This window comes from Carya illinoinensis, chromosome 12 (genome assembly GCF_018687715.1).
Source record: "Carya illinoinensis cultivar Pawnee chromosome 12, C.illinoinensisPawnee_v1, whole genome shotgun sequence".
Classification (NCBI taxonomy): Eukaryota; Viridiplantae; Streptophyta; class Magnoliopsida; order Fagales; family Juglandaceae; genus Carya; species Carya illinoinensis.
In genome coordinates, this window is record NC_056763.1 from 24228802 (window position 1) to 24245350 (window position 16549).

At 33.5% G+C, this 16549-nt stretch overlaps 1 protein-coding gene across 7 annotated transcripts; it reads right to left on the reverse strand.

Annotated features, from left to right (window-relative positions):
• Nucleotides 1-3813: 3813 nt before the first annotated feature.
• LOC122290154 (inactive poly [ADP-ribose] polymerase RCD1-like) lies at nt 3814-12760 on the reverse strand. 7 transcript variants are annotated; one of them, XM_043097718.1, is made up of 9 exons: nt 12595-12759; nt 12339-12415; nt 11796-11910; nt 10042-11280; nt 9311-9555; nt 8982-9103; nt 6623-6808; nt 6444-6539; nt 3814-4353 (listed from the first exon to the last, which is right to left on the reverse strand). In XM_043097718.1, exons 4-9 carry the CDS (start codon nt 11154-11156, stop codon nt 4303-4305), a joined length of 1815 nt encoding a protein of 604 aa, XP_042953652.1. In that variant the 5' UTR covers nt 11157-11280; nt 11796-11910; nt 12339-12415; nt 12595-12759; the 3' UTR covers nt 3814-4302. The 7 variants fall into 7 exon arrangements, with proteins under 7 accessions (XP_042953652.1, XP_042953649.1, XP_042953648.1 ...); XM_043097715.1 differs by lacking the exon at nt 3814-4353 and adding an exon at nt 5565-5752 and having other exon boundaries at nt 12595-12760; XM_043097714.1 differs by lacking the exon at nt 3814-4353 and adding an exon at nt 5565-6090 and having other exon boundaries at nt 12595-12760.
• Between the last annotated feature and the right edge of the window lie 3789 nt (nt 12761-16549).

Genomic DNA, 16549 nt, shown 5'->3' on the forward strand with positions numbered 1-16549 from the left:
CACACAGTGCACAAATTGTCAGTTTTAAGTCTCATTTGAATTTGAAAAGTATTTTATCTTATTTTATATTATCGTTATAATTTTTTTAAATTTTTATATAAAATATAATAAATAATTTAATTTTTTAAAATTTTAATTTAATTTTTTAAAATCTTAAAATAATAATAATAATATTAAAAAATAATATTTTATATAATTTTTATCTTCATCTAAAATTATCTCATCTCATGTCTCAAACCAGCCCTCAAACTCAATTGATTAGTTCTGTGAATTTTCTCAACAAAGCATCGGAAGGAGTCATCAAAACAGAGATGAATCGAAGAAATTTCAAGTTTTCACGCAACTTAATAAAAGGAAAAGATGTTATTTTCAGTAAGGATGAGCTTTACACCACCTAATATGAATTTGACACGTCAGTTCTTATCGTTAGTTTAAGGGCTTGAAACCGACCATGGACTCGATGGTTCCTAAGGGTCATGGGCGGTGTCATTCGGCCATAAGGTTGTTGACAAAATATCCAAGTATTACATTTTGCTACTACAATAGCCAAGCTCCATCTCAAGGCCCGCTTCGGTCACCAACCACGCTCAATAGAAAAAAATGCTTCGGGGACCAAGAATGGTGGTGCCCCGACAGTGACCGATACTGTTTCTAAAATAAAAAATTAATGGTTAAAGAAATTATTTTCAGTGAGTTTGTATTTTTTTTTAAATATTTAAAGGTGTTTGGATTAAAAAAATATATATTTATGCATGTCGGTACATTCAGGATCACATTTCTCGTCTTCCAGCATTATCCACACCATATAAAAAAATACTCATATATCCTATGAAAAATATCTCTACAACTTATGAAAAAGTTATAAATGTATGGTGTGAAAGTAAATAATAGTTTATGCATATCACTTCTCTAAGAGTGTATGTGTTGTATTATTAGCAAATATACTTCGATTGGCCTAATTTTGAACCATTAGAGAGTAGTAAGCTTTAACATTACACTCATTTTTAATTTGCATGTGAATTTTCGTGAATTAATTCTAAACTTTAACATCTACGACTTAACTACTACTCGAGTTAGGAGTAAGGTTTGAGTACCCAAGGATTTGCCATGCTCCCTAACCTCGTCAGCCAACTCCTTCAATAATCAGTGGTATAGATGTCCACACAAATTCAATTCCAAATTAGAGGACGACCGATGACCAGGCAAGACGAGACGAAGCAAGCAACACGGGATTGGCTGAATAGAACAGATGCAATGAGAATGGGATATTAAATGTAAAGAACGAAAGTAAGGACTTGTTTAAACACTTGGAAGTATCTCAAAACTTTTTTTTTTTTATAATAGTGAAGTTGTTTTAATTAAAATATTTTATTAAATTATAAAAAATAGAAGAAAAAAATTAAATACAAATATTATAAAATTAAAATTTTATTTAAATATAATTTTATTTTAAAGTCTGTAAAAATCATACTGATTTGTTTGTTTTTTATAATAATTAGATGAAAAGAAGTTAAATATTTTAAATTGAAAAGTATTTTATATTTAAGTAATATTTATAGAAAAAATTCTGAAAAGTTTTGAAAATTTTGTCTCACCTCTATATCCGTCCATTATTGAAATCCCCTCAAGCCAAGTGTCCCTCATTAATTAAAGGAAGCTAAGAAATAGAAAGTAATTGAAACATATCAAATCACTCACCATTGATCCTATTTTATTGTTTCTTTATGGATTAAGATCTCATGAAATTCTCTGTCAAACTCCAACAGTCAACTGTTGATTAACAATCCTTATATAATGACTTGGGCCAAGTTTTTGGACTGAATCAGAGACGACTTAAATTACGATTTTTCTTCTTAATTAAGGCCCATTTATTTTGTTTTGCATTTTTTCTTTGAATGTTCACTCCAATTTAACTTATAAGCTCAAATCAATTTCAAAGAAAATCACTTCTCAAAGAAAATCAACTAGAAAATCACTTCTCAAAGAAAAAAAAAAAAAGTTGGAAATTTAGATTTGAACTTGATTTTTAAATAAAGAAAACTCTATATCAAGTCAAGTTTGGGCATCTCCTGTGCACTCCATCTACTTGACATGCACCCATAAAATAAAAAGTTTTGTTATGTACAAATAAAATCGCGTATTAATCTACATACCAATATTGATTTCTTCACAATCAAAATTTAAATTAACATTATTTTCAATCAAATCTACTTTTTGACTAATCACATTAAATTGATACACATATTAATTAATACGCAATTATATTTACAACTAAATTTTTTTTTAAAATAAAATAGAACGTTTTGTTGTTACAAAATTGGAAGATTCCCCAGAGCGAGAGTCAAAATGACATGAGGATAGATTTCAAACAAACGGTGCGTTTCAATAGTTTTCAATCCCTTCACCTCCCCTGCATGCTTTCGTATTGATTGCAGACCCAGCTAAAGAACTCTAACCCTACCTATATTCAAAACGAGGATTTGAAAGTCGAGAATAACATTGATTCTACTTCTTTGACCCTTAAAGCCACTGATGATGATGATATGGTAGGCAATGAGATAGTAAATGGCAAAGTTGGAACTGATGTTAGCGATGATATCCATTCAAATAAACTAGAACTCGATTCTACTCCAAAGGAGTCTATGGATTTGGAACCCGACATTCAAAAGAAACAAGAGGACATCGAAGAAACTAATGGCAGTGATTTAAATCCTTCAAATCGATTAGTTCCCAATGCATCTTGTCAGAGGTCTGTGGAGACGGAAGCCAAAGATTATGAGAAAGGGCATGAATTGAATATTGGGATGAGCAGCATGGAGTTGTCTCTGATCCTTCTATGTTTGGATGTTGAAGAATCTTCAACACTTCTCACAACTATTCATTACTTTATTATTACTTTTCACCTACTTTTTTTACTATTCAATACTTTTTACCTACTTTTTATTACTATTCATTACTTTATTATTACTTTTTATTACTATTCACAACTCTCATCAACACTTCTCAACACCCAAACCTTTGACATTAAAATCCAAGCTGAATGCTTCGACATGAAGTTCATAATAAGGGCTCAGAGCAATCATTTCTCTCGACAGTGGAAGAGGGTGACGATTCAACAACAGAGGAGCAAACGGCAATAATGATGGCAATAGAAAAATTCTACAAAGTGAGAATGTTGGAATTCAAGCCCCCAAAGTTATACCGAAAGGAAAGCCTATCAGTTTTTCATTTGTTTTTACAAAAACTACCGCCACCTCAATCGGGGTTGCACAAGTCGTGGACGAAATAGACTGTATATAGAAGCACTGTTTAAATAAATACATTTGAAATGCATAAGTTCAAAGGGCGGCTCTACCGCCACAGTTGGAAGCTCCCGATATTGCATTGTGTTTTTTTTTTACATGTATTTTTTAACACTTCTATATATTTAAAAAAAAATTCACATCATCATTAAAAAACACTCGCTTGATCACTAAGTTCATTAAAAAAAAAAAAAAAAAAAAACAGCAGGATCCCCTAGTGCCAGCGTGAAGATTAACATTTTCCAAGTTGAAATCTCTCTCTTTAATTATTTGAAATCTAAGATTTTGAAAAATTATAATTTGGTCTGAATTTAGTATAATTATAATATGATCAAAATATAAAGATTCAAATCCAACCTAAATACACCACAAATCTATTTCAAATTCTCCTTGTAAACAAAATACAATACGACAGAATCACAGATGATAAAAATAAAATAGATCAATCCTTCAAAAAAAAAAAAAATTAAACAAATAAAAAACTTGAAAATATAGGGATATAAACACCACATTAGAAAAAGTTAATTCCTCCCCCAAAACCATAGAGATTAGAGTAATTCCAACAAAAGTAGCCAATCCATTAAAAAGACCCAAAAGAGGGAATACATAAATAACATATTGCAATGCCAAATAATACAAATACAAAAAACTATCATCGTGTACCAAACAGCTCTAGCGCTAAGCACCACTTATGTTGGAACAGCAGATACTTTGGAATTTCAGACCCAAGGTTTGGTTTACCTAACTTGAACAGTTCTGTGAGTTTGAGGTCCCATGTTGACAATTTGATCATATAGAAACTAGGGCACGCATTCACAATACGCATAAACCTCACGGCGGAAAAGGAGCGGTGAAGAACCACTTACAGAAAATTTTGAAGACTCTTACGACTGTTCTCCACATCATGTCGACACATTAAGGGGCAAAGTAGCAAACAAGTAATCATCAGGCATACATCAAATACCGATAACACTCGTACACACCACAGCTTCAATGAGCCTCAACGGTCTTGCTCCTGCTTTGGAGCTTTCAAGGCACAAGTGGATGGTTGCTGCAAACACGATAAAGGCACAAGGTGACTAATTTTCATTTACCCACAAATGACAAATGAAACTATGTGGTCAATAAGGACGTGGTCGTTGCATTTGCTGCGGCAAAAGAACAATTAAGATCCTTTTCAATTGATTGACCGAGTTAGATAGTCCAATACAGAGAGAGATAAACACAATATTAAATATGCATGTGAGGTCTATGATATACAGAAATTCTATATTTAACAACAATAAGTGTTGTTAAGACCCACACGATGTATCACTATCTCTCCCCTAAATTGGACCATCCAATTCGGTTAAGCAATTGGAGAGGACCTGTATTAGCAAAAGAAAGCAAAAAATGGCAAAGGAAACAAGCCATTGTTAACAAATGAGTCAATGACCATAATCCAAGAAACAAAAATGGTGTCCGAGATACAACTTTTTTATAACTATTTACAACTATGTTTTAAATGGATGACGTTTTTATAAAATAATGATACTCTCTAAACACTATTTTACAAAAATGTCCTCCATTTACAACAAAGTTGTAAAATAGTTGTAAAAATTGGTTGCATCTTTTATCATTTTCCAAAAACAATAACTCCCTACCCATCCCTATCATTTAGGGAAGGGATTGTTCGGCTTAACCTACACTGGGAAAATTGATCACATTTCCACCAAAATAGGTTTTATCAGAAGTTTCCTCCAAACTAATAATGATAAAGAATGTCTTCTAGAGCCATTGCATTACACTGGACCAACCAGCCTGGCTGAGAATCCAGAGTAGGTGGTGCAGATTATGTTGTGCAGACTCATGGAGAGCAAATTGAGTACACTGGCTTCCCCAATAGTTGAATTTATAGACTCCAATCTAGATGTCCATAGCCCAGAAGAATTTTGGCAAAAAGCAGCCATCAAATTTTTTTTTTTTTTTTTCTAACGGCAAAATCAACATTAATTTTCAATGCAACCACCTGACCTGAGGAGGTTGTCATTTCTTTCTGGTACATATTTCTGTGTTCAAACTATAGGCATTTTGCCTTCGCCGCCATAGCAAGAACATCTGGCTAATGGCCAAGGTGACTCCTGTCACATAGCCCCCATGACATGACATGCCAGAAATTTGGTTTTCACTGTTTCCACCCCAGCTTCACATAGAGGGCACAGCAGCAACTCATCATTTATAGAAGATAGGAATTGACCCACTTTACCACTTACAGGTAAAGATTTCCACAAAAATAACCTCAGCCTCTGCATTTTTTTTATTCCACAACTGCTTTGAATAATTGGAAAGTAAGGTTCCTTGTTGAGCAAAACTGCTCCTTCTGATCAATGGGATATGCAGACTTAAGAAAGCTTTCAATTCTTATATGCCACCTCTTCATTCTGTAGTAGATTATGTTTAGGATGGCATATCTGGATTCCACATCAAAATAATTGAGATCAAATCAGCTTTCCATGTTCTGGTATCACCCTCTATTAAATCTTCTACCATATGAACATTATGAGGAATATTGTTGCTGCAAGCATTCAGCAGTTGAACCAATTGTTTTACGCCCAATCCCATCATTTCAAAACAGCAAAAGGTGTAAGACAGGTCTAAAATGGGCCTTGATCAAATATATATAGAGGAGAGACAGGCTGTGCCACTTATGACTTTAAGGTCAAACTTGATACAAAAGTAATTTGATGGAAGTTCATGACAGGTGACATCCAAGTGCTAAAGCATGAAACCCCATTATTGATTGAAAAATCTGTTTGGAAACAAAGCACTTTTATCATGGCGTTCCCAAAAAATACAATAGAATAAGCTTTTACTCAGATAGGGCTTTATTGTTTTTTCAACAATTGTCACCTTTTACAAAAGCAATGATTTGTTCTTTTCAAAAATACTATTTAGAAAACCAATTGCATGTTTAAAGTGGAAGAAACAGGACATGAAAAGCACGTTGGAATTTAGTACACAAGAATCAAGACGATGCCTATATTCCCCCAAATGGCCAGCCATAAATAGGTGCCATATCCACATAAATGGTGAAAGCTGCAAACTTCCGTGATCAAGCAACAATGGCTTGTCCTGAATAAATCATAGTAGTTTGAACCATACCTTGCACTGAAGACCCATTAGGGTAGACCTCAATAGTGCATCCCCAACTATCAATCTCAACTGTTTGACAAAATCTTCGCGACTAATCTTCTTGCTCTAATGAAATATCCAACAAGGAATCCTTAAAAAATAATAATAACTTCCAAGGGAAAAAAATTAACAAAATAATTATTGCAAACCTTGAATTGATCATAATGATTGTTCACCAACTTCATATCTTTAGGAGAAACATCCTTTGAGATAGCTTCAAACAACATGGCAAAGGGCATCCATGGTGATTTTGGAGTCTTTGAAGAGCTTGGACAGAGGACAACGGCTTTTTCCAGACATCTCTTGTCAAATTCTGGAGATAGCCAACAATTCTCCTAAAGGAAAATGACTTTATAAGGTCATATATCAAGATTAAGGTTAACACAAGAATAAGAGAGAATTTAGCCACCCTCTCAATATACACCACTATACACTCAGAGAATTACAGTTGACTTCTATGCAATTAATTTCCTTTTTTATTTTTATTTTTTTATCAGTAACTTCTATGCAATTATTACGACAACATTCCTAACATAATATCCTTTCAATAACAAAATTAATTTTTTTTATAAGTAAAAATATTATATATATCAATAAGAGTAACCAAGTAAACTGGACGTATACAAGAAAACACCTAGCTCATACTAGAGAGTCCCTAATGACCCAACAAGCCCGTGAAAAGTGAAAACTATCCAAAATACACCAAGCCTGAATTGGAATGTAACACACCTCCCCAACCCCAAAAAACTAATCCTCTACCCAAAAATCACACTGAAAGAACATCTTCACAATGCCCTCCATTTAGTCTTCCCTCGACTTGAGCTACCTCCCTTAGCATCATAGTTGATTGCCCATGAAAAACGCTTTAACTGCCTGCTTTTCTCAAAATTTGATTTGGTTTCAAGCGCGTGGCTCATCTCAATCGCAATGAGTAGTGCTTTAAATTGATCTTCATATTCTCCATGTGAAAGCCCAATGATTTGCTAAAACCCATTAACTTTAGTCAAACCCAATCCGATGGTGAACCCACTATATCGTTTATCGGAGGAAGAGAAACCAGGGGAACGACATTAACCCCAGGCACAGTACCCAACTGCACTCTCGACTCTAAACCTTCCTCCACACAAGACACCAACGACAAACTGACAAACATTATTATTACCTTAATACCTGTTTTTTTAATAAGAGAACTATCATTAAAAGCGCAAAAGCCGCAATACAAGTATACGGGACGTATACAAATGATTATTACCTTAGTACTCTACCTCATTCTAGCATATAAATATTGCATAACCCACCTCTTTAAAAAAACCAATCGATTATACACAAAGAACAAGCATATTTGCAAGTTGGTCTTCAGATTTTAAAAATGGTGCAAATATATTTCTAGTGAGAATCTTATCTTGACAGTTAACTTCAATATGTTTGGTCCAATTAAGAAAAACAAGATTGGGGGCGATGTGGCTTGATTATCACATTCCAAAGGAATAGAAGTAGTACGTAATCCTCCAAAGAAGGGCCGAGCCACATATGGGCTACATTTCAAAAGGATTAATAAATGGTAAAATTGGAGCCTCTGATATACATTATAACGAGCAAAAACTTTTCCTTTCCAAGCAATGTGGGATTCCATTCACCACCCATACTCAATATAGGGGTATCAAAGCCTACCATCTATTTTAGATTGGTACCGGGTGTTCAAAAACAGCGTCCCTACTAATCCCAGGGGTACACAGACCCTCGACAAGGAATTTTCTGCAAGTACATCTCAAGTAATTCAAAGGAAAAATCTCTAAGTCCGATGACCCCTAGATATTGTTTGCACCCAATTGAGATTTGAACCTTAGACCTGAGGGGAGCATAACCCCAAACTCAAGGCCTTTACCACTTGAGCCAACCCTAGGGTTGCAGCCTGCCATCTTTTTCATTTTCTTTTCACACTTAAATCCAAGCTTTGGAGCTTATAAAAAAATCCAAGCTATGTGAGAAAAAAGGATTACAAAAACGAAATATTATGTTGTGACCTCGAGACGGTTGGGCACATGGTTACCATGCATAGGTGATGCTCTTGTACATGTCCCATATACTTGGGCCTTTGTCTATTTGTATGATCAATAAAATTTTGTTACCGATCAAAAACAAATAATAGGTCATAAACCCATCTGCCAACTGATCTTACATGCTGAAATAACGGCTTGCATCAGCTCAAAATGGTGGGACAAGGTAAAACTATCTTTCCATTCAAAATCCATATTTATCTTTCTGTTCAAAATCCATATTGGGGGTTTTTGCTGATGCTAAATGAAAGAAAAATTCCAAACATAAGCCCACACACCACATTCTTTGTTTCTTTTACCAAATGTTTGGTATATAGATAATGAGTAGAAAAATTCAATTAGTTTAAGAAAAATAAACCAAATAAAAAATAAATAAATGTGCTGTGTGGTGTGTGGGCTTATGTGTAGCAAAGCCCTAAATGAAATTCTTAAAGAGCATGAGAAAGCTTACTGATTGAATTGGAGAGTGATACAATTGCCTCTGAACCTGAGGCCCTTCACTAGTAATACTTCCTGACACATCGATTCTACTTTCTTTAGCAACAAAATCCCCTCCTGTAACATCAAAGAGATCTAGCGGTCCAGTACTCAAAGGAGTTGAGAATAACAAAATATACTAAAGTAAAGATGAAAAGTTTAAGGTCTATTGACTCGGTACAAAAAAAATATGTATGTTTAACCATGTTGACCGTGTTCCATAAGAACTGTTTGAAAAATATTGATGGGCTGCTACAATAATGTGTTTTTCCTTGAAGGAGAAGGAAAATGGAAGATACATACCACAATCAGCACTGGAAACCATCTTGAAACAGAAAACATATTCCGGAAAAATATGGGTATTCATATTCATATTCCAAACTATATAATGACGCGGATTTCGAAGGTCATCGACTCCACTGTCGAAGTCTTCAGTACTGGGATAGCATTGTACAGATCCAGGACTGACAACCTCCACATTTCCCAATATGACACAACAGAACGCTACATATCTCATCCCATTTTCGTCATCATCACAATAATTTGCACTGTAGAGAAAACAAAAGTTGAGTCTTTGCAAAAGGAAAAATAAGCCAAATTCATAGAATTCTTTTTTATTGGCACCAGGTGTCCGATAACAGCATCCCGACTATTCCTAGGGATGCATAGGCCCTCATCAAGGAGTTTCCTTGGGTAATTCATGGGGAAATTTTCCCAGCCTGAAGGCCCTTAGGAATTGTTTGCACTCAAGAGTATTAGAACCTTAGACTTGGAAAGAGCATATCACCAACACCAAGGCCTTTAGCACTTAAGCCAACCACTTAAGACTTTTTTTTTTTATTCCTTAAAGAGCCAAATTCAAAGAAAGACAAATGGCCAAGGGATTATTCAACGGATAATTAAATGGGGGATCCTCTAATGAAAACTATAATTCCCCATGTGGCCCCTCATATAGTAGGCATAAGCCATTCCATGAGAATCCCCAAAAACAGAAACACGCATAGGAAATGAAAGATTAAAAAAGATATGCAAACCTTATATGGGCATAGTTTAATGATGTAAGGTGAACTCCATTGCCATACGAGGACATAATTTTGGGTCCACCGTGCCCAAGCCCATATGTCATCATGCCCATTAGAGCATCTTTATTGACCGCTAGCCAACCATATTGTACATTTGGATCACCACGACCCCTCTCAGTTATTTCAATCTGCTTTTGAAATAGCTCCAGCCGAGTTTGTGTCAAATAACTAGAGCAACACTTAACCTCTAGTACATTTGCACTTGTAGTTGATCCCATGCTCCTCATAAACATGCTTTTCACTTTATCACACTCCAGAATTCCATGCATAATATGAGACTTAGTTGTTGTATTTACAGCAATAGGTAGATTTTCCCCAGTAGCCTCATGCATTTTAGCATCTGATGTTTGATTGTCATTGTCTTTGATATTGAGACCCTCATAGTCACTAATAGATTTTAGTTTAAGTTTAGTCCTCTTAGAATGAATATTTGACTCTTCTACACATTCTTCTGAATCATAGCTAGTCGATCCAGTTATTCCAATCTCAAGCTGCAATTTGACCTCACAGGTCCCATTAGTGTGTGGGTCATCAATGAAACTAGATTGGCAGCACTCACGCATTTCACTAGTAGAAGAGAGATGCTGTGGAAAGAAGCAGTGACCTGCTTCATCAATCCAAGCAAAGTGCTGCTGTAAACCTGTTTTCAACTCGGATTGAATCATATACAAAACATCTAGCAATAAATGGCAGCCATTGAACTCCACTTCCACAGCAGCATTTTTCAACTGAAAATCTCTCCTGACCAACTCCACAATTTGTTGAGGATGATCAATCCAATCCCCATTTTGATGATACATAAGTCGTTGAGGAAGCCCACTTCTACTGAAATTCCTATAGTTAATAAGAATATATCTATTCAACCGTGATTCATACTCGGTTCTACATGTATCAGATCTCTTACGTTTACCAATCTTGCATAAAGATGAGTTCAAGTTGGAATCTTGCAAGAACAGTGGTTGGCTAGCTCCAACTATATTTGATGTGCACCGAACTTTCCTTTTCCTTTTCAAATCAACAACAGTTTTCTTCTCATCATTCGGTATTTTAGCCCACTTTGCTTCCATTGTCTACAAAGACTATAGTATGGACAAAGTAGATTCTACAGACTAGCTATGAGATTGATGTACAAGTCTTCTCTTGAATACCCAGAAGGAGAACCCAATGAACAGAAAATAAATTTTGCAAAACCTGAAAAAAAAATATTGTTTAACATTTCGAACATGTTAATATCTCTGTCATTAATTTCTTGCAAAAATTTGCTAACTTATCACACAGTAATTGTACAAAGAAAAAAAATTCAGATATGACTTACAATCAAGAATTAATTTTTTGACTTTACTGATCAATTCTTGATGATAACCAGTTACATGCTTACATTTTCAAAAAATTAATAAAAAATGATGATAACCAACACAATTGGTCTCATAAGCACACAAAAAGAGTAAAGTCAATACAGTTCCTCACAACTAATCCGATGAAAAACATACTAACTTGATAATTTCTTTTCAAAGGTAATCAAAGAGTTTATTAGGAAACTTATATTTTCAAAAATTGGGAAGTCTAAAACCTTTTATCCACCAACAAAAAAAAAAAAAAATGGGGAAGAGAAAAATGCCCATAACTTGACCAATCATTGCAATAAAAACTCGAAGAGATGATTAAAGACTAACTCTAGCACACGAAATTGCAAGCATGAAACGTACCATATCCTGTGATTAAAGGCCATTTTGTGCAAGCCCCTCTTCTCCCCAACATCATTGCAAGTCACTAACTAAAGAACAATTTTCTTCACTCTAAAGCTCCCAATCAGCTGGGATACTAATACAATGCAAACAAACAAAATCAATAAATAAATCCTTATAAAGACCTCCTTGTACGTGATACAGGCCACTGTGAGTTTTAATAAGGAGACAACCCCTTTTAATGAAAGAAAATAACAAAAACCTTTTCAATCATAAAATATCCCCAGTTTCAAGTTAAATCTCAAATTTAAAAAATCAATAACAACCTCAGTTCAATCAACGACCTCTGCTCAGTATGCAGTGAACACGAGGGAAATGAAAAACCCGTATACTTTTGAATCTAAGAAATTTCGATTAGAGAATATTCTTGTTATTGCTGATGTCGTTGTTATGTATTCCCAGGGCAATCACCATGGCTATAGCCAAGGTGGCTTTCGTTTTTTTTTTTTTCTTAATCTAGAAAAAAATAAAAAATAAACGGTACTCGAGATGAAGTTTGCTTACACTCTTTAGGTTTTATCAGCCCTTCCTTCAAGTTTCTAACCAACCACAGAGAGATAACCAATTAATCCCAGACGCACCTAAGATGCCATGGAAATTAGAAAGAATATCAATCAGGTTGAATTAACAAATTATATCTATTCGTGAAATTAATTACAAATCCCTTTCAAATAACTAAACCAAAAAGTAAATAAACACGTCGGTCAGGAAAGTAGACCACCGAATATGAAAATCCGCCATCGATTATACAAGAGATTACCTCAAAACGCGTAAACGAGGATCTTGATAGTTGATGACAGCCCGGACAATCGAAGTTGTTTTGACTCGGTGAGATCTAGAAGGAGCCAGGAGGAGCGCAGGGAGATGTACATAAATAATTGATACTCGTGGGTGGGGTCCACAATTATGTTTGCTTGGGCAGGAAGACAGAACGTGGCCGACCGGACCGGCCTTATCTTCTTGGAGGTTTGCGAGAAATTGAAAATCTACCAAATTATTTATTTATTTATTTAAAGTTAATTGCGGATGAGGTCCTTCAATTACGAGTTTTTCCCATTTTCACCTCCTATAATGGAGTTATTGGAGAAAACGTGGCAAGGCGACAACAACCCACACGTGAGGGAAAGTGACAAAAGGAAAATGTACGATTGAGGACTTGGTCGCGAAGGTGATGATACAAGAGATGTATGGATCAGTGTCCCTCGCCTAAAAAGTATTCGTTTTAAGAAAAAAAAAAGCTACAACGCCCACTAACTTTAACCGCTATTTGTGACCGTTGTGTAAAAATAAAATTTTACTTAATAATTAATGAAATTATTTTAAATTTTTAACCATATAGGTGTATTTTTTTATTTTTTAAAAACATCTAAATATATTAAAAAAATATGAATTTTTTTTTAAATTGAAAACTGACTAGCGTTCAAATAAAGTGATGCTACTCAAACGGCATAGTAGCCCGTTCGTTCGTTTAATTTGAAATAATAGAATATAAAAATTAAATAAAATATTATTTTTATTTTAAATTTTAAAAATATTAAATAGTTTATTATATTTTAAGTACAAATTTTAAAAAAATTATAATAATTAAATAAAATAAGATAAAATAGCTTATATAACTAAACGAGTTTGTAAATTAAGAAAAAAGAGCCAAGATATAATTGGAAGAGAAGAAAAAAATAGGAGAGTAATGGTCAAAGGATGCTGCTAGTAGCCTGTTAGTGTGCTGCCTAGCTTCGACTGTTGGCGTGTTTATTAGCATAAATTATACATTTTAATTTCTTTTTCACATTTTTAAAATGTATTTAAAAAATAAAAAATACACCAATATATTAAAAATCACTTCTTTAATTATTAAGTAAACAAAATTTAAAAAATTATATATATAAATAGTCAAAACGAGGAAACAAATTCATAAGACATACTAGCATTTTTCAATAATTAAAATACTGACAACAATAAACTCAATAGGTAAATGATTTTACTTGACACTATTTTATGGACGAGTATTATAATGAAACCTTACATTACATATATTCATTTAATTAATATATAATTTATCATTTTTACTATTTTATTTAAACATGCTTATTTAAGATTAATGAATACAAAAATAGTAAATTACATATTAATTACAATTTTTTAATATAATTTTGTATTTAATTAAAATTCATCATGTTGAATATTTGCAATATTAAAATGCAAATTGTATGACCCAACCCATTCATGTGTCAAAAGCCCAAAGTGAATAGAGATAATAAAATGGACAAAAGAGAGGCGACCGAGAAGTCTCGATAAAAAAGGTGAGATGGACTTAAAAGCAAAAGTCAAGATACTTGGCTGCTAAGAGAAGCAATAAGAGCCCATCTTCCATCGCATTCCCTCTTCCATCTCTCTAATTCTCATTTATATAAAACAATATTGCTATTATATATAATCATAAAATATATAAGTATCGTATATTTATTTTAAAAGAATAAAATTTATTATTAAAAAATTAATTTTCTTTTTGTGTAATATTTTTTTATTTATTTATTTTTTAAATAACTATACGACGCTTACATACTTACTATTATAAATATAATTTCTCTATGTAAAAAGAGCAACGCGAGATCATGAAAATTTATAAATAAGTAATATTAGGTACAAGTTCAAATAAATAAGTTTCATGCATGTCCTTTGTAAAAGTGTGAATTCCACTAAAAAGAAATAATTTTTTTTATATGTTTTTCATTATGAGCTCCACTTTTTCATGAAATTATTTATCTATTGAAAATTTGTATAAATTATTTCTCACTTATAAAATATCAAATAGAATATAATTCTCCCTCACAATTTTGACATAGATTTTAGTGTCAAATCACGTAAATATTAATATTTTTATCATAAAAATAAATTTACTAACTAGCATGGTTTAATGTGGTTCATTAGATTGTAAAATAAATTACTATACCGTATCAAGCTATATTCGTTTGTGAATTTATTTTTATATTTATTTTTTGTAGTGGTAACACTTCTCACGGTTTATTATTATTTTTCCACCCAGAAACTATAGATTTCATTAGCTCTTAGATCATTTCATTTTTTATGATTATTTTATCCAACCCAACCCTACTTTTTCTTCTCTCAATCAAAAATAATTGAAATATTAATTATTCCATCCGAACCATTAAATAGGAGGAAGAGAGGAAAAAATAGGAGGAGAGTAATGGTCAAAGGATGCTGCTAGTAGCCTGTCAGTGTGTGACGTCACCAAATTCCGTTTGGGATCGGACGAACATTTGAAGCGTCGAGACATGCAACACAAGGTTACCTGCCCTCGTTCATGACATATAAGATGCAATGTTCCTAACATGCATCTAACATTATGCAATATTCGCAGCAGATAATTTTTTTCTTTAGCAATACTATGCACCAAATTGAAAATATCCCAAATGCTTAAAACATACTCCATACATAAAGACCCATTGAGTAGATCACAACACTAGTCCAAAATGGTTATGATCCAAAAAATACTAAAGATGCAACTCCATTGTACAAGTAGTAATTTACGTTAACTACTATATTAACATTGACGTCGCACCATCGCTTAGTCAACTGTGTCTAGTTGATCAGCTCCTGATTCTCCTTCAGGTCCTGTAACAAGATCTACCATTCGGGGGGAATGGTAGTTGGGACTACCAAAGTGAGATTTGATTACAAATCTCAGTAAGTTAACAAAAAACTTCTACACAAGCTAATGATGCATGCATGACAGTAAAAGCATAAATGTATAATCAAATTTATAAGTAATTAAAGCATAACTTGATGTACAATATAGCATAATTGACATAACTTAAATTGAAACATGAACTGAACTTGACTTGACATGAACTTGATCTGAAACTTGACTTAACATGAAAAATACATACTCCACAGTTGTTGTGGCCCCATGTATTCTACGTGTAAATACATACTCCACAGTTGTTGTGGCCCCATGTATTCTACACAAACTTGACTTAACATAAAAAATACATACTCCACAGTTGTTGTGGCCCCATGTATTCTACGTGTAAATACATACTCCACAGTTGTTGTGGCTCCATGTATTCTACACAAACTTAACTTAACATAAAAAATACATACTCCACAGTTGTTGTGGCCCCGTGTATTCTACACAAACTTGACTTAACATGAAAAATACATACTTCACAGTTGTTGTAGCCCCATGTATTCTACGTGTAAATACATACTCCACAGTTGTTGTGGCCCCATGTATTCTACACAAACTTGACCTAACATGAAAAATACATACTCCACAGTTGTTGTGGCCCCATGTATTCTACACAAACTGAATGTATTCAAGATGAAACGTGACTGGAAAATGAAAGGACTGGAGCCCTGACGTAACATAACGTGATTTGAACATAACTTGAAATACATGACCAACTTGAAATAGAAATATTTCGTAACATGACATAACATATAATAGACAACATATTTAACATAACATACTTGTAATGTACAGTAATACATGACAGAATATATTATGTAACAGATAAAAATTGATGACAGAATAAATTCTGTATAATAGACAATTACGTGATAACTTGGCATGGCATGACATATATGATAACATACATACATACATTGTAGTTCCTTTACTTAGCACACATACACAGTAGACTGCTAGTAAGTTAAAAGCTAACTTACCTCGATCTCCGCGTTTCTTATAAAAC